The sequence below is a fragment of the Pseudorca crassidens genome, chromosome 2 (assembly GCF_039906515.1).
Source record: "Pseudorca crassidens isolate mPseCra1 chromosome 2, mPseCra1.hap1, whole genome shotgun sequence".
Taxonomy (NCBI): Eukaryota; Metazoa; Chordata; class Mammalia; order Artiodactyla; family Delphinidae; genus Pseudorca; species Pseudorca crassidens.
This window is the reverse complement of record NC_090297.1, coordinates 21043578-21069422: the sequence shown is the minus strand read 5'-3', so window position 1 is coordinate 21069422 and position 25845 is coordinate 21043578. Positions and strand designations below refer to the sequence as shown.

Genomic DNA, 25845 nt, shown 5'->3' with positions numbered 1-25845 from the left:
AAGTGGGGTTCAGGGCAGTACCGTGATTTGCCATAGATCACCGAGAAGTTCAAGTTTAGAACAGAAGCCAGCTCCCTTGTTGGCAGACCAGGACTCTGTACACTGCCCCATGCTGCTTGTGCAGTCTTGCTCTGCATGAAGACTGTTCTGAGCCCAGACATCATGCTTGTTGGCATGGACAGAGACGGTATTACAGAGCCCCAGCTTTGTCCACGAGCGGGGCTCATCGGTCAGATGTCAGAGCTGGAAAGGCTCTCAGCATGCCTCTGAGGATGGGGAAGCTGAGGCCAGAGAAAGACAAGGGCTTGTTCAAAGCACCTAGTGAGGTGGTGGCAGGATCAAGACTGGAATCCGGATCTCCTGAGCCCCACCCTGGGCTTGGCTCAGGCCCTTTTCCTCTCCCAGTGTTGCTTCCTGGTCTCTGCAGGCATTTGGAGGTGAGATGGAGGCTGGGCTGGTCCACCTGCTGGAATCTGCAGGAAGCAGTGCCGGCTGTCCCTGGATCCTAGACTTGATGGCTAGGCAGTTGGAGAGCTCTGCTCCACCCCAGGATGCTGAGCCTGGGGGCAGCACCGTCTCCCTGACTCCCTCCCCAGGGTGCTTGCAGGCAGGACTTTTTCGCCTCCTCTGTCAGAGCCCTCCAGCAGTTCTGCCTGGTTCATTCACCAGGTTGACCCAGAATTCTCTCTCCAGGCTGCTTAAGGCCTTTTCACAGTCTGGCCCTGGGTGAGCCCTGCACTGGGTCAGTGGTCTCAGCTTTGTGACCTGGCTCTGCTGTTACCTGTGATCCTGGCTGCATGTCTGGATCTCTCTGAACTTCTGTTTCCTCATCTGTTGTCTACTGCCCTGGGTTTTAGTGAGGACCAGAGAAAAGGCTGCTTTATGACCATCCGAGTGATGGTTTCCTCCTCAGCCTTCACTGTCATTTACGCCCAGTAGAAGTCCTCTGCCTACACCACACTCGTTCCGCCTGTCCTGCCTTTTCGGACGCTGGGGCTTTGCTTGGAAGGCCTTCCCCGTGTCTCCCTAACCCCAGCCCTTCCTTCAGACTCAGGCCAGTTCAGCTAGTGTTTAGTGCACACAAGCTTAGTGCCAAACATTGGAGATTAGGTTAAATTAGGACAGGAATTCTGCCCTCAAATAGTCATGCAGACTCAACAAACAAGTTTTACCCTTGCCCTGTGCCAGGCTCTGTGCTAAGTGCTGGAGAGTCAGCGGTGAGTAAGACAGGGTCCCTGCCCTTGAGCAATCTGGACGGGAGACGGCCAACCAGCCACACGGTGTGAGCAGACTCTTTGGGTCTGCTCAGTGCTCCCATGTCTGGGTCTCATGTGGTCCTCACAACAACCTTGTTAGGTCACTGAGGCAGGAGACGATCATCGACTAAGCAAATACTGATTGCAAGCCTACCGTGTGCCAGGCACAGCTCTAGGTGCTAGGGACACGACAGCGACTGGACAGTCTGCCTTGATGGAGTTTGCATTCTGGGTCAGGGGAACCGTCAGTGAGCACAAACAGGAAGTGATAAGTGCTCTTAAGAATGATAAAGCAGGGTAGGCAGATAGGAGGGTACGGGAAGGCCTCCCTGAGGAGGGACCCGTAAGAAGGGAGGGAATCTGCCGTCCACGTCCACGTATTCAGTGTAGAACGTTTCAGGCAGAGGAGCCAACAAATGCAAAGGCCCTGGGGTGGAATCATATTTGCATCCAGGGAAAAGCAAGGAGGCCAGTAGCTCCAGAAGGGAGTGAGTGGAGCCAGATCCGGTGTTTGCCACTGGACTGGGTTATGGGTTGTGAGAGAAAGAAAGGAGTCAGGATGATTCCAGGGTTTGGGGCCTGAGCAACTGAGTGATGCTGGGGAGACGGGGACCGTGGGAGGAGGAGCAGGTTTGGGGGTGGGGAAGTGAGAGTTCAGCTCCTGTGCCCTTGCTACTCTGCAGGTCCACCCTGTGCACACCCAGACACACCAGCCTCAGGGTCACCCCACGCCCATCCCACCGGAAGCCTCCCCATCTTCTCAGGCTCACTCCAAGCTCTGTCCTCTGAGAGTCATTTTCTTTCATCAGTGTCTTTCTGGCCTTTCTGAGTGGTCACCAAAACCTAGCTGAGGGTTGCCAGGCACCCCTTCTTCATCACCACCCCCAGATGCTGTGAAGCGCATAGTAGACTCTGTAGCCAATTGAGCTGGGAGGGGTAGAAGGGGCCCCGGATGCCTCCCCAGGGCGCTGTTCCCTCCTCCCCGCCCAGCCAGCACCACCTAAGTCCTGTTCTCTCTTTGCAGCTCCCCCTCCCTCCTCTGCGGCAGCTGAAAATGGGGCGCCAGGACTTGCTTTCTGCACAGCTGTTGTCCTGGAAATGGTAGAATTTCTCTTTGTGTTGCTTTCCTATGGCCACCTCTCTGTACTCCACCTCTCTATATCTGAGTACGATGATATCGTGAGCAAGTTCAAGTTATGTCTAAAGAATTTAGTTCATTGTTGTGCTTCTAAGCTAAGTGACTTCCAGCTGGGACATTAAGAACAGCAGGTATTTGGAATACTCAATTTCAGTTTTCTCTTAAATTTGGATTTTGCAAACACTACCCACTACCCCCACCAAAAGGAAAAGAAAAACCCAGCTTTCCCAGGGCTCTAAGGTTTCTGGAAATAGAACCTCTATTATTGAACCTCTTGTTTCTTCCCCACCCCAGGTGTGGGCAGACTGGTGCTTGGAGCTCCTGCTGCTGTCTGTAAGTCCTGAGAGCAGTCTGGCAGGAGCCACGACAGGGCTGGGGATGGGGATGGGCAGGGAGGGCAGAGCCCGAGCTAGGGAGTGGCACACCTGGGGCACCAGGAAAGGAAGGGGATGGTGGCTTGAAACCAGACTGATGCCAGGTTCTTTCCCAGCTCAAGCACTCTGTGCTTTCCTCTCCTCCACACTCTGTGGTTGAAATCTGGGGAGCGCAGAAAGGCCTCCTTTGAAAGGGATGTGATTTAGATTTTTCTGATACCAGTGGTACCACAGGGTCAGGAGAAAGCAGAAGCCGAGGCCCTCTGGTCTCACTGCCAGCCGCAGAGGTGAGGCCTCCCTGGAACTCTTAGTGGAGGATCTCAGAGTATAAGGAAGCAGGCTTCAGCCTAATGCCATCGTGGAGGGACCATCCAATACATGATGGCGCAGGCAAGGCCGTACACACAGTGAGGTTGCTTCACAGGGGGCAGGGCTGGGGGGCTGGGGGCGTGGGGTCAGCCTGGGTCTGAAACACTGCTCAGTAACCCTGGCTCTCTGACCCTGGGGCACGTAAGTGGTCATCCCTCTGACCTTCTCTTTACCCACCTTAAAATGGGGACAATAATAGTACCTACTGCAGTAGGGTTGTTGAGAGAATTGAACAAGATGCTGCAGTGAAGTGTTTAGCCCAGTCTCTGCCCCACAGAAGCAGTCACAGCACAGTGTGTAGCTTACACCATTTACACAAAAATTTTAAACTTATAGATACAGAAAAGCTTCGAAGTTTATATATCAGTCTGTTTCGGGGGTTGGGGGGGTCGTCGAATGGGTGTAGGAAACGGAGAATCACCGGCGGATTATTCTCCTTTGACTTAATGAACTCATATACTTTTGGAAAAAAGTTTTAAACGACCATGATTTCATTTAAATCACCAAAGTAATATATTTCCATTTTGAAAAAAATCAGAAGAAACCAGTGTGTATCCCATGGTCCTCTGCCAGGGACCCAAACCAGCCACGAGTGTCTTTGGAGCCTGAGGTCCTACCCACCCCCCTGAGCTGCTGCCCTTTCTGGCTGCGCGGAGACCTCTGCTGCCTGCCGTTGCCTGCTGGAGCTCTGTATCTTGTCAACACGCGCAGGCTGTTTACTGCCTGTCCCTGTCCCTGTCCCTACCTCCCCGCCCCTCTGTGAGTCATCCTCCACCTCACCGCATGGGGACTCCATCCAGCATCTATGCTGTGGGGGGTGGGGAGAATCTGCGGGAGTGAAATTCATTCAGCAAATGTTTATGGAGAGCTTGGGTGATTGGGGAGGCTGGACTAGGTACCTAGAGTTGCTGTTCCAGCTCAGGGTGAGGTGAGGGGGAGTAGGGGATACTGAAATGGGACTTGAGACCCAGGGAGAAGTCTGGTGGGAGTGAAAGGCAGGGCAGGAATAGAACCTGGCTCAAGGGCCAGACCTGAAGGTCAGGGGCCCCTCTGAGGCCCGCAGCATCAGCTCGGGCCCCTTGACTTGGGTCCTCGCATGCCTGCCTCCTCCAGCTGTGTGCCAGCACCTTCCTCACTTCCAGTCTCATTTCCAGGCTGGCTGGAGGCCTCAGGGTCCTCGGAAGGCTTTTGAGACGCCCTCTCTGTGCATTTGTTCACTCTTCCCCCATCAGCCCCCTGCCCTCCAGACCCAACTTCAATTCCACATCCTTTAGGAAGCTTCCATCTTTCCCTGAACCCACTCATCCTGAGCATTATTTTCATGGGGCTCAGGATATTTGGAAAGCCACCTCAGATCCATTCGACAAGATTAGTGCCAGCCCCGCGTGCTGGGCTGCCAAGTCGCCTAAAATACCAGCTACAGAGCTCTCACTCCTCAGTTTGCAGGAGCACCTGACTCAGCCTGGGGGTTCAGGGAAGGCTTCCCAGAGGAGGTGACACCTGCGCTGGGTTTTGAAAGGTGGGTAGAAGTTCAAGGTGAAGGATTTCCCTCTGTGTGCACAGAGATGGGGTTTGGGGACTTCTAGCAACTGGAGGACAGGGGTTGATAGGGATGGGAGGTTAAGTGCTAAGAGTTAACGAACCTGGAATCCTGATCACAGCTTCTCCTGCCAGGTCTCCGAGAGGGCCCGGCAAGTCACAGCATCACTCTGCTTACTGCTTTCGAGTCTCCTTGTCCCCCCTGCCCTCCGGCCCATGTGGCATTTCTGTCCTTACCTCCCCTTTATCAATCATCTCTGAAGTTTGTCTGCCACGTCACAATGTACAGGTGCTTCTGTATGCAGTCCCTTGATTCTCACTTGTCTACACCTGAGGAAACTGAGGTCGTCTGTGGTGATTTGCCCAAGCCTCCTGGTTACTAAAGGGCAGAGCTGGGCCTCAAACCCAGGTTTTGACCTCCTGGCTTAGTCGTCTTTTCCCCATGCCTCAGGTGGCCCAGCGTATGCTGTTGTGTTCTCAGCTAGCTTATTAGCTAATTTCCCACCCAGACTCGATGTTCCCAGAGGGTGGGATCCTGTCTCCCTGAGATGTGGATTGAAACAGGCAAGAGATAGAGGTACCATTTGGAAGAATGATGGGAAAAGGCACAGAGAGAGACAGACTCCACCAGCATGGGGAAGAGTTCTTCTCCAGGTACTTGGAACAGATTTATTTTTGGCTGTTTTGCAGGGGAGGCATATTGCAGACTTGAATTCTCTTCCTGTTGGTGCTCACACATTTAGTTTTCATTGATGCAGCCTGGCACAAAGAACTGGCAATTAGGAGACCTGGGTTCTAATTCTGACTCTGCCACTTCCCAGCTAGGTAGCCTTGGGCAAGTCACTTCACCTCTCTGAGCCTCAGTTTCTTCATCTGTCAAATGGGGGTCAGGATATGAGATGAAATGAGAGGAGCTATGTAAAAGCCTTGCATCAGACACTCTAAGTGTCCAGTAAGTGTTTTTCTCCTTCTCTGTGCTGGAGATTGTATCTTAAAGTGAATCATGATCAAATATAGTCTTACTGAGTGGGCACTGTTGGTTTACATTTTTTTTAAATTGTCGCTCATTGGGTGACTCCTGTGGGCCAGGAGCTCTAAATAAATGATCTCAGTGACACAGCCACCCTGGTCACTGGGTGACCAGGTCAGTCATCACCCCAGCAACAGAGGAGGAACCAAGACTCAAAGAGAAGTGTAACAGATATTCTGCTAAGTGTTTGACATATGCCATCTCATTTAATCTTTTCAGCAACTCATGTTTGGATATTGGCAAAGGCTTGGCGAAGTCAAGCCTTCCTATTTGTCTTTTTCTTTCCTTGTTTTTCATTCATTCATTACCCATACATCCATTTGCTACGTGCAGGGTACTTATGCTGGGGTCTTTAAAGGATACAGACCCTAGAAGGCCTTTTTTCCTGCTTCTCTCTCTGGTAAACTTCAAAGCCCAATTCAGATGGTCCCTGCTCTGGGAGCATCACCTACTCTTGAAATTTCAGAGCCCCCTTCCTTTTTCCCACACTTCACATCTGAAAGTCAGTTTTATCTCAATTCACAAATAGTTACTATGCCTACTCTATGCTGGCAGCTGGAGACCCAGCTGACTCTAGAAAGTTCCCACCCTTAGGGAGCTTAACACCTAAGTGATGGACAGGTGCGCACCAGCAGGTCATGATAACGTAGAGTGATTCATGCTATACGTGGGTTTTGAAGATTCTAATAAAAATAGCACTCACCGCTTTTTGCCAGCATTGAGCGCTAGCATTGTTTGGCATCCTTTGCCCTGATTATGTCCTCTTGTGCTCCAGAAACCTTCTGAAATAGGCTTTTACACAGATGGGGAGACTGAGGTTAGGAGATGTAACTTGCTCAAGGCCACCAAGCTAGTCAGTGGCTACACCCTGATTGGAACCAAGGGCAGAGGGGCGAGCGCCACACATCTTTGTCTCTGCCGGTCTGGCTGCAAACCTACTGAGGCGCCGCCAACTGCATCTGGTTTATCTTTCTCCCTGGTCCTCAGAGCTGACGTTGATGGTGGGAAGAATCAACACGGAGAGGAATCTGACTCAAGAACAATCAGAGCCCCTCCTACCCCAAAGAACCCTCCGGCCCCAGTGGAGACCGGAGCTGAATACAGACCAGGCAGGCAGGGGCTGACAATTCCCTCCTCCTACCCTAGGAGTTCAGGAGAAGACTGACCCCTTCTGGCTGAGTTAACTGGGGAGTGAGGCAGCAGGCTTAAAAGATGGGAAAGATTCCCCAAGGTCTTTCCTCGGCCTCTAGAGTGGAAGAGGAGCAGTGGCGCGACTTCCCTGGAGAAGAGCTCCTGGGAAGAAACACCTCTGGTACCCTGGGAACCACTTTGGGGCTCTTCAGTCCTGGGTTCTGACACTCCCCTTAGAAACAAAATAAGAATAAAACCAGGGATAACGTAGGGAGTGGCTAAGAACAGAGACTGGAGCCAGACTGCCTGGATTTGAATCAGTTACCAGCCGCTTGACTTTGAGCAAGTTGCTTCACCTTTCTGTGCCTCAGTTTCCTCATCTCTAAAATGAGGGGATGGTAATTGTGACTTCCCAGAGCTTGGTGAGGTGCAAGTAAGTTAGACGTGTCAGCACATTGCTATAAACCATAGAGTGCCAGGCTTTCCTTGGGAGGTATTACCTTTCATTACTGTAGTTGAGACTGGTTGCTGGGGCAGTTGAAGAGGGAGTTAAACGGAATTGTTGTGCAACCAGGAACCCCTTGGGACCTGGCCGAGTTGCAGCCCCAGAGCAGTCCTCAGGCCTGGAACTAGGGCAGCAGAGCCCATCGCGTGCCCCTGGGTCCCTGGTGACCCGGCACTGGTGGGCCAAGGAGGCCCCTCTTCCCGGCACTCTCCTCTGACCGCCAGGGCAGGGGAAAGATTCGGGAAGTGGGACTGGGGTGTCTGGTCACCCCGGCAACCAAGGGTGATGTGGGAGAGCCTCGCCTGCCTGCTCCACTGCGCCAGTCTCAGCAGATGGGGACAGTCTGAGGAGCTGTAAATAAAATGCTCTCATGGTGGAGAGCAGAGAGGCTGCAGAGGACCAGGAGCCCCTCATCAATATGAAGTTTAGCCCAGTGCCTGTTCCGTTTACGTGTGTGTGTCAGAGAGAGAGTATATGCGTGTGTCTGTGTAAGAAGAAGAGGGTGGGTGAATGTGTGTGTTTGTCAGAGTATGTGTGTCAGAGAGAGCAAGAATGGGTGATTGTGTGCATGTGTGTGTGTAAGAAAGCGAGTGTGTGTGTCAGAGAGAGAGAGAGTGTGTGTGTGAGTATGTATGTATGTGTGTGTGTGTGTTCCCACAGTGCCCCCACTTGCCCAACTGCCACCTACACTGGACAGAGTGAGAAACACGTCTCCCCTCCCCCAGCCTCTTCACATCAAAGGGAGGCCAGCCCCAACCTGTGTCGGTGGGTTTGCCTCATGGCGGGGATGTTGAATTCCACACCTTCTCCTCCTGTCCTTGCCCTGGGAGGCCTGGGTGCTCCTGAAGGAGGCCGTGTGGCTTGAGCGATCACTGGACTTGGAGCCTCACGGGTTCTCGTGGTGGGACTGGTCGTGACCACTGACAGGTCACCGCTTCCCTTTGAGTCTCAGTTTCCCCAACCGTGTAATGGAGGATTTGGATGGTCTCCAAGGTCTGTTTCACCTCTCACGGAGCTGGATCTGATTCTAACTGCCTCTGCCCCACCCCCGATTCCATCCTGGTGACATCACCACTGCCACGAGTTCGAGCCTTGGAAGTTTTGCCTCATTTCTTGGCATCTTGGGGTCTTGCCTCAGTGCTGGGCCTTTGTAAGGGGACCAGGCACCCAACTGTCCCCCCTTCCACCTCACTCAGTGTCAGCAAGCTTCCTGCGCTTTGAGGGGACTCTTCAGGGTGGAGTCAGGGCCTTGGGAGAGGGACTGCCAGAACAGGCCCTCAGGCCCCCTTCCACGTGCTGATGACAGAATCTAGCCCCCCCCCACCCCGAAGCTGCTTTCCAGTAATGTGCCGCCTACCCGCAGGCCAGGAGCCAGAGTGGATCCCAGACCTTCCTCCCCAGCCTGGGAGAGGCAGGGCCAACACAGGAAGGCCTGGGAGGATCTGCTCCCGGAGCAGGGCTCCAGCCCCAGGTACTCTGGGGACTGGCTTATTTGAAGAAAGTAAGACGCTCTGAGCTAGAGTCAAGCTCCTCCATTAGACTCTGGGGAGGCTGCTGAATTCTGCCGGAGCCCCAGCTTTCTCTTCTGCAAAATGGGGACAGTAGCTATCCCACAGGGCTGTTGTGAGGACTAAAGAGGTGACGTGTGCCATGCTGCCTGCTCAGGGCCTGGCTCCTGATGCACCTTTAGAAGTAATGAACATTCTTCATGTTATTGTTCTTGGCTTGTTTCTCACACACACACACACACACACACTCAGCCCCCCACCCCCACCCTGGGGCTGTGCCTTATTTGTCTCTGGGTCTCCGTGCACTGCCCGGCACTTCCTGGGGCCAGGAAAGCTCTGGATTGGATGATGGCAGAGAGGGCCTAACATGCTAGGTGGAGGTGGAAGCTGTCCTCCACCTGCCCTGGGCTGTCTCTTTAGACTCTGCCTCCTCCTGAGGCAGCCGTTGGTGCTCAGCTCCCAGGGGTGGGGGGTCGGGGTGTGGGGGCCAGCTGGCTGGGTTTGGCTTCCCCAAACTCACATGCTGTCCTGTCTCCCCAAGGATATGGTGTCACCCACACATGGTTGGGGGGCGGGTAGAGGTACAGGAATGGTGTTCTGGAGAGGCAAACTAGACGATGCAAAGTTCTGCAGGCAAAAGAGGATGTAGCTCATTTGCAAGGAATTCGTCAAGGTTGAAACATAAGAATAAACAGTGGAGGGACTTCCCTGGCAGTCCAGTGGTTAGGACTTGGTGCTTTCACTGCCGTGGGCCCAGGTTCGATCCCTGGTCAGGGAACTAAGATCCCGCAAGCTGCACAGCATGGCCAAAAAAAAAAAAAAAATTGACAGTGGGGAGCGGGGAGCATGAGACCTCAGCAAGATCAGATGATGGAGGCAGTGCTGAAAGTTTGGACTTTAACCTTTTAGCAAGTGATCAAGGGAGACTCAGACTTAACCTGACCTACCCTTCCCAGTGTACCAGCCGGGTGAACACTGAGGGTTACTGAAGGGCCCTCAAAGACGGGATGGGGGAGGGGGCGTTTTTAGCTAAGAGGTGACTTTTGGTCAGGTCTGTTTTCACGTCTCCTGGCCTAGGATGGAGATGCGTTTTTTCCAACATGTTTTGAGTATCTCCTGTGTGCTGGGCGCTGTGACAAGGTTCTGGGCCGGATAGTGTACTGAGTCTTGAATTGTAGCTGTACTGGCGCCACCCAGATCAGTACCTGAGAGCAGGAGGGCTTTGGGCATGGGGAGGGATGTTCCTCTTCCTTCCCAAGGATCTCAGGGATGAAGAGAGCAGAGACCTGGCCAAACAGGTTATCGGGAATCATGTGGGTCCTGGCCAAGCCCTTTGCATTTTCAGATCAGTAGATACTTGTTGAGTGCCTACTGTGTCCCCAGCCCTGGAGATATAAACAGGTATGGAATCTGCCTGCACAGAGCTTACAGGCTAAGGAGGGGAGGAGAGCAAGAGCCTTCACCTTGAGCAAAGTGTCAAGCAGACCCTCTTAACCAAGAGGACCTTGGGGGTTATGTGCCCGACATGCAGCTAGATGCCCAGGTCTTCTCCACCCACCTCCTCACCCAAAACAAACCAAAAACCCATGGCCAAACCCATAGCATTGAGAGGTGCCCTCTCTGAAAGGGATTTTTGCTACCTCCCAGCTCTGGGTTTGGAACCAAGGGGGCCCGCTGCAGAGAGTGGCCTGCTGCTACTGCTGGTCAGGACCTGGCTTGGGGAGATAGTTGATGGGTCTCAAGCAGAGGGGCATTTTATGCCTTAATGGGGAGGAAGGAGGGGTTGACTTAAAGAACTGCGGAATTTGATGGGAGCTTCTGAGTCAGACCTGGGTTCTGTCCTGGTTCTGCTACTGATTTGCTGTGTGACCTCGGGCAAGTCCCTTCCCCTTTCTGAGCTTCAGTTGCCCTGTCTTTAAAGTGGGTGGAATTGGGCTAGAAACAGGGTGGCAAACAGGTTTTGTCTCACATGCAAAAGTGATGTATTGCTGTCGGCCTCCTGAGCAGCTCTCTGGGCTCAGCAGGAAGGTACGCGAGTCTGGGGTGGGAAGTTGCTGCGTGCGTTCTGCACGTTTGCAGGCCCCTGGCAGTATGATTCCCCAGGTTCCTTCCTGCACTGATGCTCTTTGACTCCTCTGTGCTTCTTCCTATCTCCTGTGTCACTTCCCTACCAACCATTGTCTGCCTTTTGCTTAAATACCTCCATGATGAGGAACTGGCTGTCTTCCCTCAGACAGAATTGCTGGATTGTTAGGCCTGGTCTTGAGCTCACATCTGTCTCCCTGAACTTGTCCCTGGAAAGTGACTTGCGTTCAGGTGTAGGTAATGCCCTTAGGATCGCAGATAGAAGTTGTGAGTGGGGACGGCACCAGAAAAGAACTCCTGCCCTGACCTGGGCAGACAGGGTGGTCAGGGAACTTGGAGCCCCCGTAATCAGTGTATAATTTCTGCTTTCTGGAGTCATACAGAGCTGCTTCTTTATACTCCTTTGTGACAGTGACAGAGATAGCATCTGTATATCCTTTGCAAAAAGCACTTTAACAACATCATCACTTAGTTTATACAGCAACCCTCTGAGGCTGGTATCATCAGCTCTGTTTTACAGGCGAGGAAGCTGAGGCTCAGGAAGTTAACAGAGCGGCCTTCTGAAACCCAGCCTGTGCCCCTCTCACCAGCTGCCCTCCTCATCCCCAACCCCATCCCCAGCCTTCTGTTCTCCTTGCTCCCCGCAAGCCCATGCCTCCCATTCTCTCACCCTCTGCAGGTTTCCATGTGATCCCCACCATCTCGAGCATTGTCCCGGAGAGCTGCCTACTGATCGTGGTGGGGCTGCTGGTGGGGGGCCTGATCAAGGGCGTGGGCGAGACGCCCCCCTTCCTGCAGTCAGACGTCTTCTTCCTCTTCCTGCTGCCGCCTATCATCCTGGATGCAGGCTACTTCCTGCCGCTGCGGCAGTTCACAGAGAACCTGGGCACCATCCTGATCTTCGCTGTGGTGGGCACGCTGTGGAATGCCTTCTTCCTGGGCGGCCTCATGTACGCCGTGTGCCTGGTGGGCGGCGAGCAGATCAACAACATCGGCCTCCTGGAAAACCTGCTCTTCGGCAGCATCATTTCAGCCGTGGACCCCGTGGCCGTGCTGGCCGTCTTCGAGGAAATTCACATCAATGAGCTGCTGCACATCCTTGTCTTCGGGGAGTCCCTGCTCAATGACGCCGTCACTGTGGTGAGGGGGCAGGGACCACACCCACGTGCACACAAGACGCAGATCCGAATTCAGGTCCAGAGTGAATCCCACATCCACCCGCTAATGATAGTAATAAGATAGCAAATGTCCCTTCCTGCTTGCTGTGTGCGGACATCATGATGGGCACTGGACGTGGATTATCTCATTTCATCCTCATGACCACCTTAGGAGGTGCTTATTATTCTCACTTTACAAAGGAGGAATCAGGCTCAAAGAAGTTAAATAACTCGCTAGAATATGATAGAACCAAAATTAGAAGCCAGGTCTGTCTGACCTCAGGACCTGAGCTCTTGGCCTTACCAGGTCATATGCTCTGTCCCTGATGGATTGTGGTGTGATCCTGGTTGAATTACTTGTCCTCTTTGTACCTCAGTTTACCCTTTATAGACCGTTTAGTCTCTGAGGGGCATTTCGGCTTTCATGGTAGCTGTGTCTTAAGTTAGAGTTTAATTTGTGCAGAGTTCGAGGGCAGCAATTGTGGAAGGGGACCTTGCCCCTAAAACCTACAGAAGGTGACAAATGGGTTGGTTTGGGTTGGCCACTTCCTTACTGTGTGAGCTTAGGCAAGTGACTGTACCTCTCTGGGCCTCACCTTTGACAGCTGCAAAGTGGCAGAGTAGTTAGTGCTTTCCTTCCGGGTCTAGCGAGGACAGACACCCCCTACTGCAGGGTCTGCATGTGGCAAGGCTGTATATGTTTGCACATACCCTTCCTCCCAGTCGGCTTCCTCAGGAAACAGATACGTGTATGTGCACACTCACGTTGTGTTGTGGAAACACCTACACCCCCCTCCTAGCTGGACCCCTCAGAGAGCAGCTGCCCGCACAGGAAAACACAAGGACACGTGTGCACGCTCGCACACACACTCCCACTTCCCCCCCAGCCCCTCAGGAAGCCGCACCTGAAAGAAGCAACAGACGGTGGTGGTCGGCTGCTGACAGCCTGGGCTTCCTCTCCCTCTTCCTTCCCCGCCACCCTCATCAGCTCCTCGTGAGGCTGGTGGAGCAGCAGGCTGACCTGAGCAGGCTGGCGTCTGTCCTGTCTCTTCTTGCCCAGGGTTACCACACCAGCCTGTTGCCCCATCTGTAACAGGGATTGCAGTGCTTAGCCTGTCATCCTCCCGGGGTTCTGACAGGAGTCACACTCACTGATGTCTGCAAAATCAGTGAGTGCCAGAGACGAAGCCCTCCCCAGAGGATCTGGGTGTCGGGGTTCAGGTTGGCACTACTGGGGAGCAGCAGGGCGTGGTTGCAAGAGTGGATACCTCAGTCCAGCCACCTTGGGCCACAGCCACGCCTCCCCAAGACGGTGGCAGCGTTGGTGGTAATCGCTGGTGTTCACTGAGTACTTCCTGTCGGAATATGTATTGTCTCATCTAATCTGCACAGAAACTCCATGAGCTTAGCATGGTAATTTTCCCCAGTTTTCCAGGTGAGGAAACTGAGGCACTGAGAGACTAAGGAACTCGTCCAAGGTCATATTAGCTGATAAATGATGTAACTGGGGTTCAGATCTACACAGTCTGAGTCCAGAGTCCAAATGCTTACCAGTATGCTACTCTGCTTCTCTAGTCCCAGTGACAGTGGTACCAGGCCAGAAAGGAGGACCTTGCCCTCTATACATGCCCCATTGGCCCAGGTGGTGCACTTTAGGGGCCCATGAATTTCCTCAGGCCAGGAGTAAGTTTAGGTAGCCCAGGGCTGAGAATGCACTGCTGTCCTTCACCGGAGCCCTGCCCTGTCTCCCAGACAGCTGTGTCCTGGCAGCACCGGGGACTGGCTGGTGCTGGCTGGCTCCCCTTCCTGCCTAGCCCCAGTCAGGCCGTTTCTAGAGCTCTGGGCATGGGTGTGAGTGCCCCATTTTCCAGACAGTAGAGCTGAAGGCTGCCCCAAGCTGAGTGACCTCAGGCCTTTGCCCTGGAGCAAAGGTGCCCTGCTTCCAGGTGCGGCCCAGGTACTGGGGGCTTCGGAGGGTTCTGTCTCAGGGACCCTCAGGTCCTCTTCCCCACTCCCTCAGCGTCCCCCGGGCCTGGACACTCCCCAGCTGGTTTCTAGGTAGAGCTGTTTCGGAGCAGGCCAAGCAGCCAGCACCTGAGAGGGGGCAGAACCTCCAAGCTGAATACCCGGGGAGGCCCCATCCACGGCTGTCAGGGAACACGCTCTAGGCCCGGTTCTGCTGCTCCTGGGCTGGGGGCCGTCTGGCAAGTTGCTTCACTCCTCTGAGACTAAGTTTAGCAAAGGAACAAGCATCCTTAGCCTGCCTACCTCTTCAGGCTGTAGTGTGTCGAGCAGCATGACCATAATCAAAGCGCTTTACTGTGTATGAAGTGCCGCTTGAGGTCTGATGGTAGTGATACAATGACCGTTTATCTCCCCCGCCCGGAGGTGGGGAAGCCATGGAGAGCCTCTCGTCCCACAGTGCCTGAACCTGGTGGTTCATTGCAACCACCCGTTGAGCAGAGATTTCTGGGCCCCACTTCCAGACAGTCCAAGTCGGGTATGTATGGCCTGGCCGTGTATATTTTCAGAGAACTTCAGCGGTTAGGTCCTGTCCTAGTTCATTATCTGAACTCCCCCTGCTTTGTGCCGAAGGAAAAACCGAAATCCAGGCAAGGATGTGAGAGGCGAACTCGGTGCAGCAGCAGCTCATACTGTGATAGGCACTTTGCCTTCGTCGACTAATTTAATCTCACAGTAGCCCTGTAAAGTCGGGACTATTACCCCTATTTTCTGGTCAGGAAAACTAAAGCACAGGGAGATTGAGTAATTTGCCTCATGTGTACAACTGGGGAGCGGCAGAGCCAGAACTTCAACCCGGGTGGTTTGGCCGCAGAGCTGTGCTCTTCACCTGTGCAGCACGTTGCAGGCCCGAAGACCCTCTGGCCCCGAGGCCGGTGGTTTTAGCACCTGGTTGGTGCTAGGGTTTCTCTGCTACCACATGGCCGTGGTCAGCGGAGGGGATAGGATCACCCTGGGTGGACCCCAGGGAGCCGTGGGGCATCCTGCCGACCAACCTGCGCACTCTTCCTAGGTCCTGTATCACCTCTTTGAGGAGTTTGCCAACTACGACCGCGTGGGCATCGTGGACATCGTCCTCGGCTTCCTGAGCTTCTTTGTGGTGTCCCTGGGCGGGGTGTTTGTGGGCGTGGTCTACGGGGTCATCGCAGCCTTCACCTCCCGGTTCACCTCCCACATCCGCGTCATCGAGCCGCTCTTCGTCTTCCTCTACAGCTACATGGCCTACCTGTCAGCCGAGCTCTTCCACCTGTCGGGCATCATGGCGTGAGTCTGGGCGTGGCGTGGGGGGCTGCCAACTCAGATTCCCCAGGCTTGTAGGGTCAAAGGGAGCTACCCAGTGCCCAGCCCCCCCAGATCCAGACTCCAGGTCCCGGGGCTGCCCCTGAAGCACTGAGTTTAAGGTTCTGGAAAGTCTCAGCCCAGCTATTTCTTCCCCTCATTTGTCGCAAAGGGAACCCCTTGGTGGTAGCCGGACACAGTCACTCGCGCTTGCTGCTGCCCTCAGCAGCCCCAGCAGGGAGGCTCCAGGCTTCCCTTGAAGTGAGGGTCCTGGAGGTCCTGAGGCCCCAGACGGGTCTTGAAGCCAGGGGAGTGTGGAGGGGCAGTGAGGTGCAAAGGTGCTCACAGTAGAGGAGGCCATTGGAAGTGTGGGGCACTGGGGGTGACCGCGAGGAGGCTGGGCCAGCAGGAATGGGGCCCAGGTGTGGGCACCAGGCTGGGAGGCCTTGGGCTGCTGCTCGGAAGAGAGCTCCCCGTGGGGACCCCCACAGGTTAAAGGGACGCCACACTCGGGGGGATAAACCTGAGGCCGCAGACCTGACTTCTGTAAGGTGGGGTGGCAGCGTGGCCTCGGGGAGAAGGAACAGGCCTGGGAGCTGGGCCGCCCTTCGTTTGCGTCTCAGCTCTGCCACTCGCTGGCCGTGTGGCTGTGGGCAGGCGACTTTATTTCTACAAGTCTCAGATCTCTCGTCTAGAAAACACAAGAACATGCCTGTGTCTACAGGGTTGGGTGAGAGGATTGAGTGAGAACAGGTGTGCGAAGCCCGCAGGGGCGTCTGACTCGTAAGGGGAGCTCAGGAGACGGGCACCTGTCCGCCTCCCTGGCTGTGGAGGCGCTTTGGGAGGGTGCAGCTCGACTCTGAACCCTGAACCCCGCGCTTTCCTGACCCCAGACTCATTGCCTCGGGAGTGGTGATGCGCCCCTACGTGGAGGCCAACATCTCCCACAAGTCCCACACGACCATCAAGTATTTCCTGAAGATGTGGAGCAGCGTCAGCGAGACCCTCATCTTCATCTTCCTCGGCGTCTCCACCGTGGCTGGCTCCCACCACTGGAACTGGACCTTTGTCATCAGCACCCTGCTCTTCTGCCTCATCGCCCGAGTGCTGGGTGAGGTCCCGGGCCCGAGCCAGGGGAGGTGTGTGTGCGTGCTGGGGGTGGGTGCTGTGTGTGTGTCTGTGTGTGTGTGAGAAGTGCGCTGGGTGGAGGGGCTGGGGTTGGCTCCTGGCTGGGCTTCCCCACTCCTGCTGTCTGCAGTGCTGAGGCCATGATGGGCCTTTGAGGGGAGAGGGACGTGCTTGAGGTGCATCTGTGATCTCTGGGGAGACAGTCATGGTGTGCCAGTGGAGGCCCACAGAGCCAGGTCTGTGAGTGTCTGGACTTTAGCACTTTCAAAGCTGCCTGCAGTTCCTTCCAACCTCTGCTGCTAGCCGGGGGTGCGCACGGGGACCAGGCCTTATGCCCTTGGCTGCTGCTTCACCTGCCAGACACACATTACCTCAGTGATGGCACGGCTTCCCCGCTCTGGATCTCACCTCCTCTCTGAGGTTAGGTCTGGCCGTCGCATTTACTTGCTGCACTGTCTTAAAACCCCTTTAATCCTCCAGAAATTCTGGTTCTGTGGGTTGAGATTGGACTCTGAACTCTGCATTTTTAAATAACTTTTTATTACAGAAGATTTCAAACACACAGAAAAGTAGATCCGTCCTATTTAATAGGTGTCAACTTGTGGCCGTCTCTTTTCCCATCCCCCCCTGACCTCCAGCCACTGGAGGCCTCTGTAATGTCTCTAAAATATATCCAGGTTGAGGGCCCCCCTTAAATTGAAGATCCACCCAGCTCTTGGATTGAGGGATCTGGAGCATGTTGGGCCGAGGGACCCGAGAAACGAGTGAGCCGGGTGGGCTTACTAGTGGAGGCTTCCTCCAGACAGAGAAGTCTCTCTGCTGCAGAAGCCAGGAGGGTCTGGGACAGCCTGACCCCTCTCTTCCCCTCCCCGGCAGGCGTGCTGGGCCTGACCTGGTTCATCAACAAGTTCCGCATCGTGAAACTGACCCCCAAGGACCAGTTCATCATTGCCTACGGGGGCCTGCGAGGGGCCATCGCCTTCTCCCTGGGCTACCTCCTGGACAAGAAGCACTTTCCCATGTGTGACCTGTTCCTCACGGCCATCATCACCGTCATCTTCTTCACCGTCTTTGTGCAGGTGCTGGACAGGGTGGAGCAGCCCTGCCTGGGGACCCTGACTCTAGCAGGAAAGAGGAAGCACGTGACCCAAGAGGGGGCCCATGGGTTCTAGTCCCAGCTCCACTGATAACTAGTGCAGTTATCACAGGCACAAGCCACTCCCCCTTTCTGGGCCCCAGTGTCCTAAATTGTAAAGGGAGAGTTGTGATCATGCGTCATTGAAAAGTGACCAATCAGAATGTAAAGTAACCAGACTGCTGCCTAGTTTAGTTAGGAATTCAAATAGCATTAAGAGGAGTGGGTCCAGTCAGCAGGCCCATGATGCTCATTGTAGGGGCTTAAGGAAGTGGTTTAATGTCTTAGGATCTTAGTTTCTGCATCTGTAAAATGGGAATAATAGCGCAACATGGGGAACTGGAAAGGTCCCTGAGCTGGCCGGCAGGAGGTCTGGAGTTAGCCAGAGCTCTGCTGTTGTCAGTGTGACCCCGGGAAGGACTCTCCTCCCATCTCTGGGTCTCAGATCCCCATCTGTGAAGTGAGGGGACTGAACTGGATGATCCTGAAGAATCCTTCCAGCCTGCTGGCCGTGATTCCTGTGCATTTAAACAACCCAGACTTAGCTGAGAGCCTCACCGCCCTCAGAGTCCCCAAGGAAGCCCAGCCTGAGATGATGTAAATTGCTTTTCCTTATCTGACCTGTGACCTTGGGCAAGTGAGAAACACCCTGTCTGGGCCTCTGTTTCTCTACCATCCCCTCCATCTTTCCTGGACACTAATCCTGGCCAGGCCCTAGATGGGAAACATCATTGCCTTCTCGGGAAAAAACAGTAGAGAGGAAACTTCCTCGGGCTGGACTTTTTTTTTCTGTCCTTTAAAAGCAGAGGGGACTGCCTCTTTTGTCATCTTGCCCTGCTTCCACCTTGACTTTGCAGTTGTATATGCTAATGGTTTACCAAGCCCTTTTTTTAAAATATAAATTTATTTATTTATTTTTGGCTGCATTGGGTCTTAGTTGCTGCGTGCGGGCTTTTCTCTAGTTGCAGCTAGTGGGGGCTACTCTTCGTTGTGGTGCGCGGGCTCTCATTGCGGTGGCTTCTGTTGTTAGGGAGCACGGGCTCTGGGCACACGGGCTTCAGTAGTGGCTTGCGGGCTCTAGAGCGCAGGCTCAGTAGTTGTGTTGCACGGGCTTAGTTGCTCCGTGGCATGTGGGATCTTCCCAGACCAGGGCTCGAACCCATGTCCCCTGCATTGGCAGGCGGATTCTCAACCACTGCACCACCAGGGAAGCCCTACCAAGCCCATTTTTAATGAAAGCAGCTTTGAGGTAGGGACCTCCCTGCCTGAGTTTGAATCCAGCTTTACTACTTCTGTGAGACCTTAGGAAGTTACTTAACCTCTTTGAGTCTCAGTTTTCTCATCTGTAAAATGAGGATAATGAATGGGCTTCCCTCTTAGGGTCATTGTGGGTATTGAAGTGCTAATCCTAGTAAAACACAATTGGTCCTGGCACATGGCAAGTGTGCAGTTAAATTAGTTGCTGCTGCTCTTCCTAGGTCCTCCTGGGTGGCAGTCCTACGAGGGGGGCGGAGCAGAGGTGGTCCTCCCTGTTAGCCAGGCCTGACTTCCCTGGGGTGACAGAATGCATCTGTGGTGGAGCTCACACTTGAACCCAGGCCCTCTGACCCCTGACCTGGGCTAGATGCCTTGTGTGTGAGTCACTCGGCTGGATGGGCTGTGAAACCGCTGGCTGTGTCTTTGGAAAGAAGCGGGCCTTAAGGACCTGCTTTATGTAAGTGCTGCTGGGAGGTTGGGAGATTGGGGACCTCAGAGCAGAGGGCATCCCAGACTCAAGGACCCTGGGGTGGGGTACCTCTGTAGCCTCCCTGCCAGAGTAGCAGAGCTACAGTGCCTGACACCTACCTGCCCTCCAGGGCATGACCATTCGGCCCCTGGTAGACCTCCTGGCTGTGAAGAAAAAGCAAGAAACGAAGCGCTCTATCAACGAGGAGATCCACACTCAGGTACTGGAAGCTGGGCCTGGGCCCTGTGTTGCAGGAGGAGGCTCCGGAAGCTGGGGAGCAGCTAGGCCTCGCGTCCATGCCCTCAGTCAGCCCCTCCTCCCTCATCCCAGTGCCCGGGTGGTCCTTCAGCCTCCTGAGGTCACCAGGTCACACCCTAGGGGGGTGTGGTATGAGCAGCCTAGAACTTGAGGAAGGGGCGTCACGCAGTCTCTGCCTCTGCAGAAACCTATCCCAGGCATCGGCACAAGTGGGTTCAGAGAAGGGGTCTCAGCCGGGCCCCAGTGGCCAGAGGCTTGAGGTTTCCCTGGGGTTCAGGATGAGTGAGGTATAGGTGCCACCTCCTGGCTGGTCCTGGAACTATAGGGCTGGGCTGAGCAGAGCTGCACTAGGGTGGAAGGGGGGCGCCCATTCAGAAGTCTTGGTAGGGGAGGAGCCCAGTAGTAAGGCTTGACCTGGCCCTGGGCCCGTTTCAGTTCCTGGACCACCTTCTGACAGGCATCGAGGACATCTGTGGCCACTACGGCCACCACCACTGGAAGGACAAGTAGGTGGCAGGCCTTGTGGGCAGGAGGGTGGGAGGGGCAGGTAAGGGTCTCCCGGGGCCTGGGCATCAACCCGTCCCAGGAGGTGGCTTCATCCATGTCCTCCCTCCTCCCACCAGGCTCAATCGGTTTAATAAGAAGTATGTGAAGAAGTGTCTGATAGCTGGCGAGCGCTCCAAGGAGCCCCAGCTGATCGCTTTCTACCACAAGATGGAGATGAAGCAGGCTATCGAGCTGGTGGAAAGTGGGGGCATGGGCAAGATCCCCTCTGCCGTCTCCACCGTCTCCATGCAGTGAGTGCTAGTGGCCAACCCTGGCAGCCTCTGCAGGCGCACTGACCCCTCGACACGCACCTGGAGCAGGCCCCCTGGGGCATCCTACCGGGGTGGGCGGGAGAGCTGCAGGGCCACACTGAGGACCTGAGGCTTGGCCCACCCCCCACCCCGGCCATCCCGGGGGGACCCTTCTGGCCCAGCCCAGCAGGCCCCAGGGTCCCAGGAGTTTTCTCATCTGTGCCCCGTTATCCCAGGAACATCCACCCCAAGTCCCTGCCTGCCGAGCGCATCCTGCCAGCACTGTCCAAGGACAAGGAAGAGGAGATCCGCAAAATCCTGAGGAATAACTTGCAGAAGACCAGGCAGCGGGTGAGGAGCTGCTCCCCACCCGGCCCCCCTACAGTAGAGGAGCCCCTCCGCCCCCTCTCTGCTCCAGCCCTGCGCCACACGCCCAGAGCCGCCCAGCCCCTCCAGGCCCAGCTTCTGGGGCCTGCCCTGCCTGACAACTGTTCCTCCCACAGCTGCGGTCCTACAACAGACACACGCTGGTGGCAGACCCCTACGAGGAGGCCTGGAACCAGATGCTGCTCCAGAGACAGAAGGCCCGGCAACTGGAGCAGAAGGTGTGTCTGGGACTGGAGCTGGCTCCCACCTTTCTCCGGGAGCCTGGGTTCTTCTTCCTCTTCCTGCACCGCCACCACCAGGCCCTTTTGGGGATAGAGCCACTCGGATCTGGTTTTTTGGCCTCCTCCACTTGTTTCAAAGGCTGAGCCCCAGGGCGGGTTCCAGAAAGCTGCCTTCTCTCCCTCTTCCCCACTCAGAGCAGCAAAGAGGCCCCCTTCCCCATTGTGTCCTCAGGCATCAGAGCTAGAAGAGTCTATCCATGTGCTCTAACCCCTCATTTTCTAGTGAGAAAACTAAGGCTCAGGGGAAAGGGACCTGTCCAAAATCACAAAGCAAGGCACACACGCCTTCATTCATTTGTTCAGGAAGCATTTGTGGAGCGGTTCCTAAGTGCCAAGCAGCAGAGTACCCTCTGTGAATCCGGTGGTGAACTGGCCCAGTCCCTCCCTTACGGAGCTTCTCATGCAGTAGCCCGTGCAGGACAGGAAGTGCAAGGGGCCCTGAGCACCTTGAACAAGGAAGTGGTCAGCGTATGCTTAGGATTAAGAGCCACAGGGGAGGGAGTGTGGCAGAGGGAGGTCCAGGCGGAAGGAAGAAGCTATGCATAAGCTGCTGACCACAGACTGAGGGGGCTCAGCTTTCCAGGAAGCTTGTTAATGGTGTTAGGGTTTGGGCTTTATTCCAAGGGCGTGGAGAGTCACGAAGGAGGGTTCTAAGCAAGGGAACGACATGGGGAGCAGTGGGGGTGGCCCGGCTCAGGGCAGTGGCGGGGGGAGGGAAGGAGCAGGTAGCTTCAAGGGACATTTAGGAGGTGGAAGCAGCAAGACTTGGTCACCAGACTGAGGTGGGACGGAGGGAAGAGGAAAAGGCGTCAGGGGTCGCGTCTAGCCTTCCACTGGGGCGGTCGGGAGTGGTGGCTGGGAGAGGGGACACCAAGGAAGGGACAGCTTTTGAAGGAGGATGAGAGGCTGAGCTCAGTTCCAGCGTGTTGCACTGAGATACCTGGGGGCCATCCAGGGCCCAGGTGACACTCTGACTCTCTGGGTCTGTACCTCGGGGGTAGGTGTGGGCTGGAGCTAGAGTCTGGGCAAGTGTCACCGTGGGAGAGGCGGGGCAGCGAGGGGGGTGTTCAAGGCCACCCCGGAGGTTGCAGAGCTTGACAAGAGGCTGGGCCAAGCCCTCAGGACCTAGCACTGGCCCGGGCAGAGAGGGAGCGGGCACCCCAGACACACCAAAGGAGGGTGTGGCCACTGGCCTTGGGTGCCGTCCAGAGGGGCCACCCATGCTCACCCCTGTCTGCCCTTCCTCTGTCAGATCAACAACTACCTGACGGTGCCGGCCCACAAGCTGGACTCGCCCACCATGTCGCGGGCCCGCATTGGCTCAGGTAAGGCAGGGCGTAGGGTGCTGGGCGAGGGGCCTCAAAGCTGGGCACACAGTGCCACCATCTCGAGGATGAGGCTCCAACAGGAATGGGCCTCAGAGAGCCCGCGGGGAGGACGGGCTGCTCCCTCCCTGACCTCCCAAGCTCCTCCTACATCGGGTAGAGTTGGGGGTTCACCAAAGGGGGCAGAAGAGTGGCCCTGCTGTCCTCCCCAGGGACAGAGCGCTCCATGTGGGGCTCATGCTGAGGAGCTGGGTGCCTGGCAGGGAGGCTGGAGGCGGCTGCGCCGTTGGGATCACCAGCATGTGGGGAAAACAAGGGCAGGCCTTCCAGGACCCGGTGACTCAGGAGGGAGCCTGAATTCTTGGTCTGAGGAGGGACTCCTATGGGAGCCCCAGAGCTGAGGAGGGGAACACAGTCCTACCTCTCAGACCCCAGTCCGAGGGGAGGAAAAGCAATCTGCTGTGTTGAAAAGGGCTTGGAAAGGCCCCTGTGGAGTGATTTGAAGCGCGCCAGGATTGCTGAGGTTCTGTAGGAGCTGCTGGCAGGGGCTGAGGTGGGGTGCACGCTGGGCAGGGCTCAGGGGCACAAGCCAGCTTGTGCCTGGCTCTCTGTCCCCAGACCCGCTGGCCTATGAGCCGAAGGCCGACTTGCCTGTGATCACCATCGACCCAGCTTCCCCGCAGTCACCTGAGTCTGTGGACCTGGTGAACGAGGAGCTGAAGGGCAAGGTCTTGGGGCTGAACCGGGATCCAGGAAGGGTGGCCAAGGAGGACCACGAGGACGACAGGGGCATCATGATGCGGACCAAGGAGCTCTCGTCCCCGGGCACCGACGACGTCTTCACCCCTGCGTCAAGTGACAGCCCCAGCTCCCAGAGGATGCAGCGCTGCCTCAGTGACCCAGGCCCCCATCCTGAGCCTGGGGAGGGAGAGCCTTTCATCCCCAAGGGCCAGTAGCACTGGGGCCAGCGGGCGGTGCCCGTCCCACCACAGACTCTCCCACCAGAGCAGGGGTCTGCTGGCGGGGCTCCCCTCGTCCTTCCCGACCTGGATTGGCCCTGCCCCTCCCCCTGTCGCATGGCAGCTGGGCCCACAGCCCCCGCCGCAGCACGGCTCCCCCTGCCTCCTGGGAAGCGCCCTCCCTCCCACCAGAACTGCCTTCCCAGTCCTTTGGCAGACCTGCTGGGCTGAGGAAAACCCTGCCCTTCCTGATCCAAGCTCTCTCCCATACCCAGACCAGGGCCTCTGAGTTTCCCAGACCTTGGAAGGCCCCCTCCCAATCTGTCACCCTCCTCACTGAAGTCAATCTTAGTTTCTAACCAAAGAGCCTCTGGCTCAGCCTTGGTCCTTCCTGGAAGGGGAAGGAGCCGGGGCCTCTGTTGTCCCTCCATTAACAGCGTTAAGACTAGGGGACCAGGCATCTGACTGGGGGAGGGATCAGTGACCCATGGCCGTCCCACCCTCCTCCCGCCAGCTGTGTCACCCTGGCCAGCCACCTGACCTGTCCTTACTCAGAGCTGCAGGCTGAGGGCATCTCTGAGCTCTGTCTGGAGCTGAGGCGCTTTGGACGATGATATGACTCAGCTCTCCAAACTGTGCTCCAGCGGGGACCACTGGGCCCTTCAGGGGCTTCTGTCAGGGGCACCAGAGAGTGCTGCCTTTTTATCTGTTTTGTTTGTTCACACTTCCATGTAAGATTCTATTTGCACAGAGGGCATTCCTGTTTTTAAACCATTTTTGAAAACCTCTAGCTGAACAGAGCTCCAGCCATCCCACTCTGGAGCATTACCCATCCTCATTTGTGCCTGTCTGCCCAACACTCTCCCCCAAAACAGTCCTCTGTCCCCAGGGCTCTGATTTCAGAAATGACTTCACCCGCTCACATACCCACCCTAATCATGATTTTCTCTAACTCACAGATGCCAGGCCTCCTGGCACCTTCTTTCTCTTGGGCCTGACCCTCAGTTCCCGCTGGCCTGTTTTCTCTCATCCCTCTCCCCTCCCCCACTGGCCCCTGGAACCTCTCTTATAAGCACTGCACCCAGCTTGCTGTGGAGCCCCGTCCTCAGGGTAGGGGCCTCCCCTGAGCATCTCCCACCGGCCAGGGCTGGTGGGTGGGCTGAGTCCTGGGTCCCCAGAGGCCTTTGCTCACAGGCACACACTCCTACTCCCACTGCCACCATGGGCCAGGCCCAGGCCTACTGGTGTCTGTCCTTCTCCCAAGGGTACTCCTTTCCCCAGGATTGTGCAATAGTCAGAGCGTCCCCCTTCCCAATGGACTGGGCAGTGGGTGCTCATCTGTCCCCCCTCCTCTCCATGTAAGTGCTGTTTGGGGCAGGAGTCACCATGCAAGGGTGACGTTGACAACCATGTTCAAAGCCACCACAGCTGCTGCCGCTCTGCCGCCTGTACAGAAGAAACCGAATCTTTTTCATATTCTAATAAATCCGTGTGAGTTTTTGATAGAGTCGAGGGCTGCTCCCTGGGGACCAGGGACCTGTGGGAGGAGGGTGGCCCAGAGCCCCCAAGGACTTGGCTCAATGGCTGGCACAGAGAAACACTTAATCCATGTCAGGGGCTGGTGTGGTTATTACTGTGGGTCCAGCACCAGGAATACAGCTGTGAGCAAAGCAAGACGCTCCTTCAGCCTCTGGGGAAGAGCAACATTAATCAGTGCTATCAGGAAAACCCGTGTGTGTGTGTGTGTGTGTGTGTGTGTGTGTGTGTGTGTGTGTGTGTGTGTGTGTGTGTGTGTGTGTGTGTGTGTGTGTGTGTGTGTGTGTGTGTGTGTGTGTGTGTGTGAATGACAGTGAGGGGAGGAAGGGGTGACGAGGAGGACTTTCCTGAGTGATGGATAGAACTACAGGATGAACTGAAGTTAACCAGGTGAAGAAGGTTTCAGAGAGTGCCCATATGTTCTAATTGGGAGCTGCATGTGGGAACACCCTAGGATCTGAGGAAAGGCTGATGTGGCTGGGTCAGAGAGTGACAGGAGGGGAGGCGAAGATGGGACCTTGTAGCCCATGGTCAAGATTTTGATTTATACTAAGGGCAATGGAGAGGCTCTCCGCTGCAAAGTGGGGACAGTAACCCCTGGGTGAAACGTGCTCAGGAGTGAAATGGGCTCAGCACCAGTGCCCAGTGGGCTGAGATCCGCTGAGGTTGGATCCCTGAGGTGCATTTTCAGGAGCTGACCGCCAGAGGGCAGTGAGGCCTTGGTACATACCCCCGGCACCCTTGGAACCTGCTTTGTGGAGGAAAGCATCTCCTTTGCCCAGACTGGGACCTGTGAACAGAGCTGGTTTGATCCATAAAATCTGAAGTGGTCCATGCCAAAAGGACCATACGGAGGGACCACACCATCCACTTCTGTATCAGTGTCCCAGGTAGAAACGGATGGTACACTCAAAGGGTTAC

At 55.6% G+C, this 25845-nt stretch overlaps 1 protein-coding gene across 1 annotated transcript in view; it reads left to right on the top strand.

Moving 5' to 3' along the window:
• SLC9A1 (solute carrier family 9 member A1) overlaps positions 1-24888 on the top strand; it is a 49599-nt gene extending 24711 nt beyond the window's left edge. The window contains exons 2-12 of the mRNA XM_067724982.1: positions 11615-12075; positions 15127-15377; positions 16286-16503; positions 17397-17599; positions 19512-19601; positions 20075-20145; positions 20263-20436; positions 20673-20787; positions 20940-21041; positions 22357-22429; positions 23048-24888. Of these exons, the coding sequence (XP_067581083.1) occupies positions 11615-12075; positions 15127-15377; positions 16286-16503; positions 17397-17599; positions 19512-19601; positions 20075-20145; positions 20263-20436; positions 20673-20787; positions 20940-21041; positions 22357-22429; positions 23048-23385 (2096 nt within the window). The 3' untranslated portion in view covers positions 23386-24888. The remainder of the gene's footprint in view (positions 1-11614; positions 12076-15126; positions 15378-16285; positions 16504-17396; positions 17600-19511; positions 19602-20074; positions 20146-20262; positions 20437-20672; positions 20788-20939; positions 21042-22356; positions 22430-23047) is intronic.
• The last annotated feature ends 957 nt before the right edge of the window (positions 24889-25845 follow it).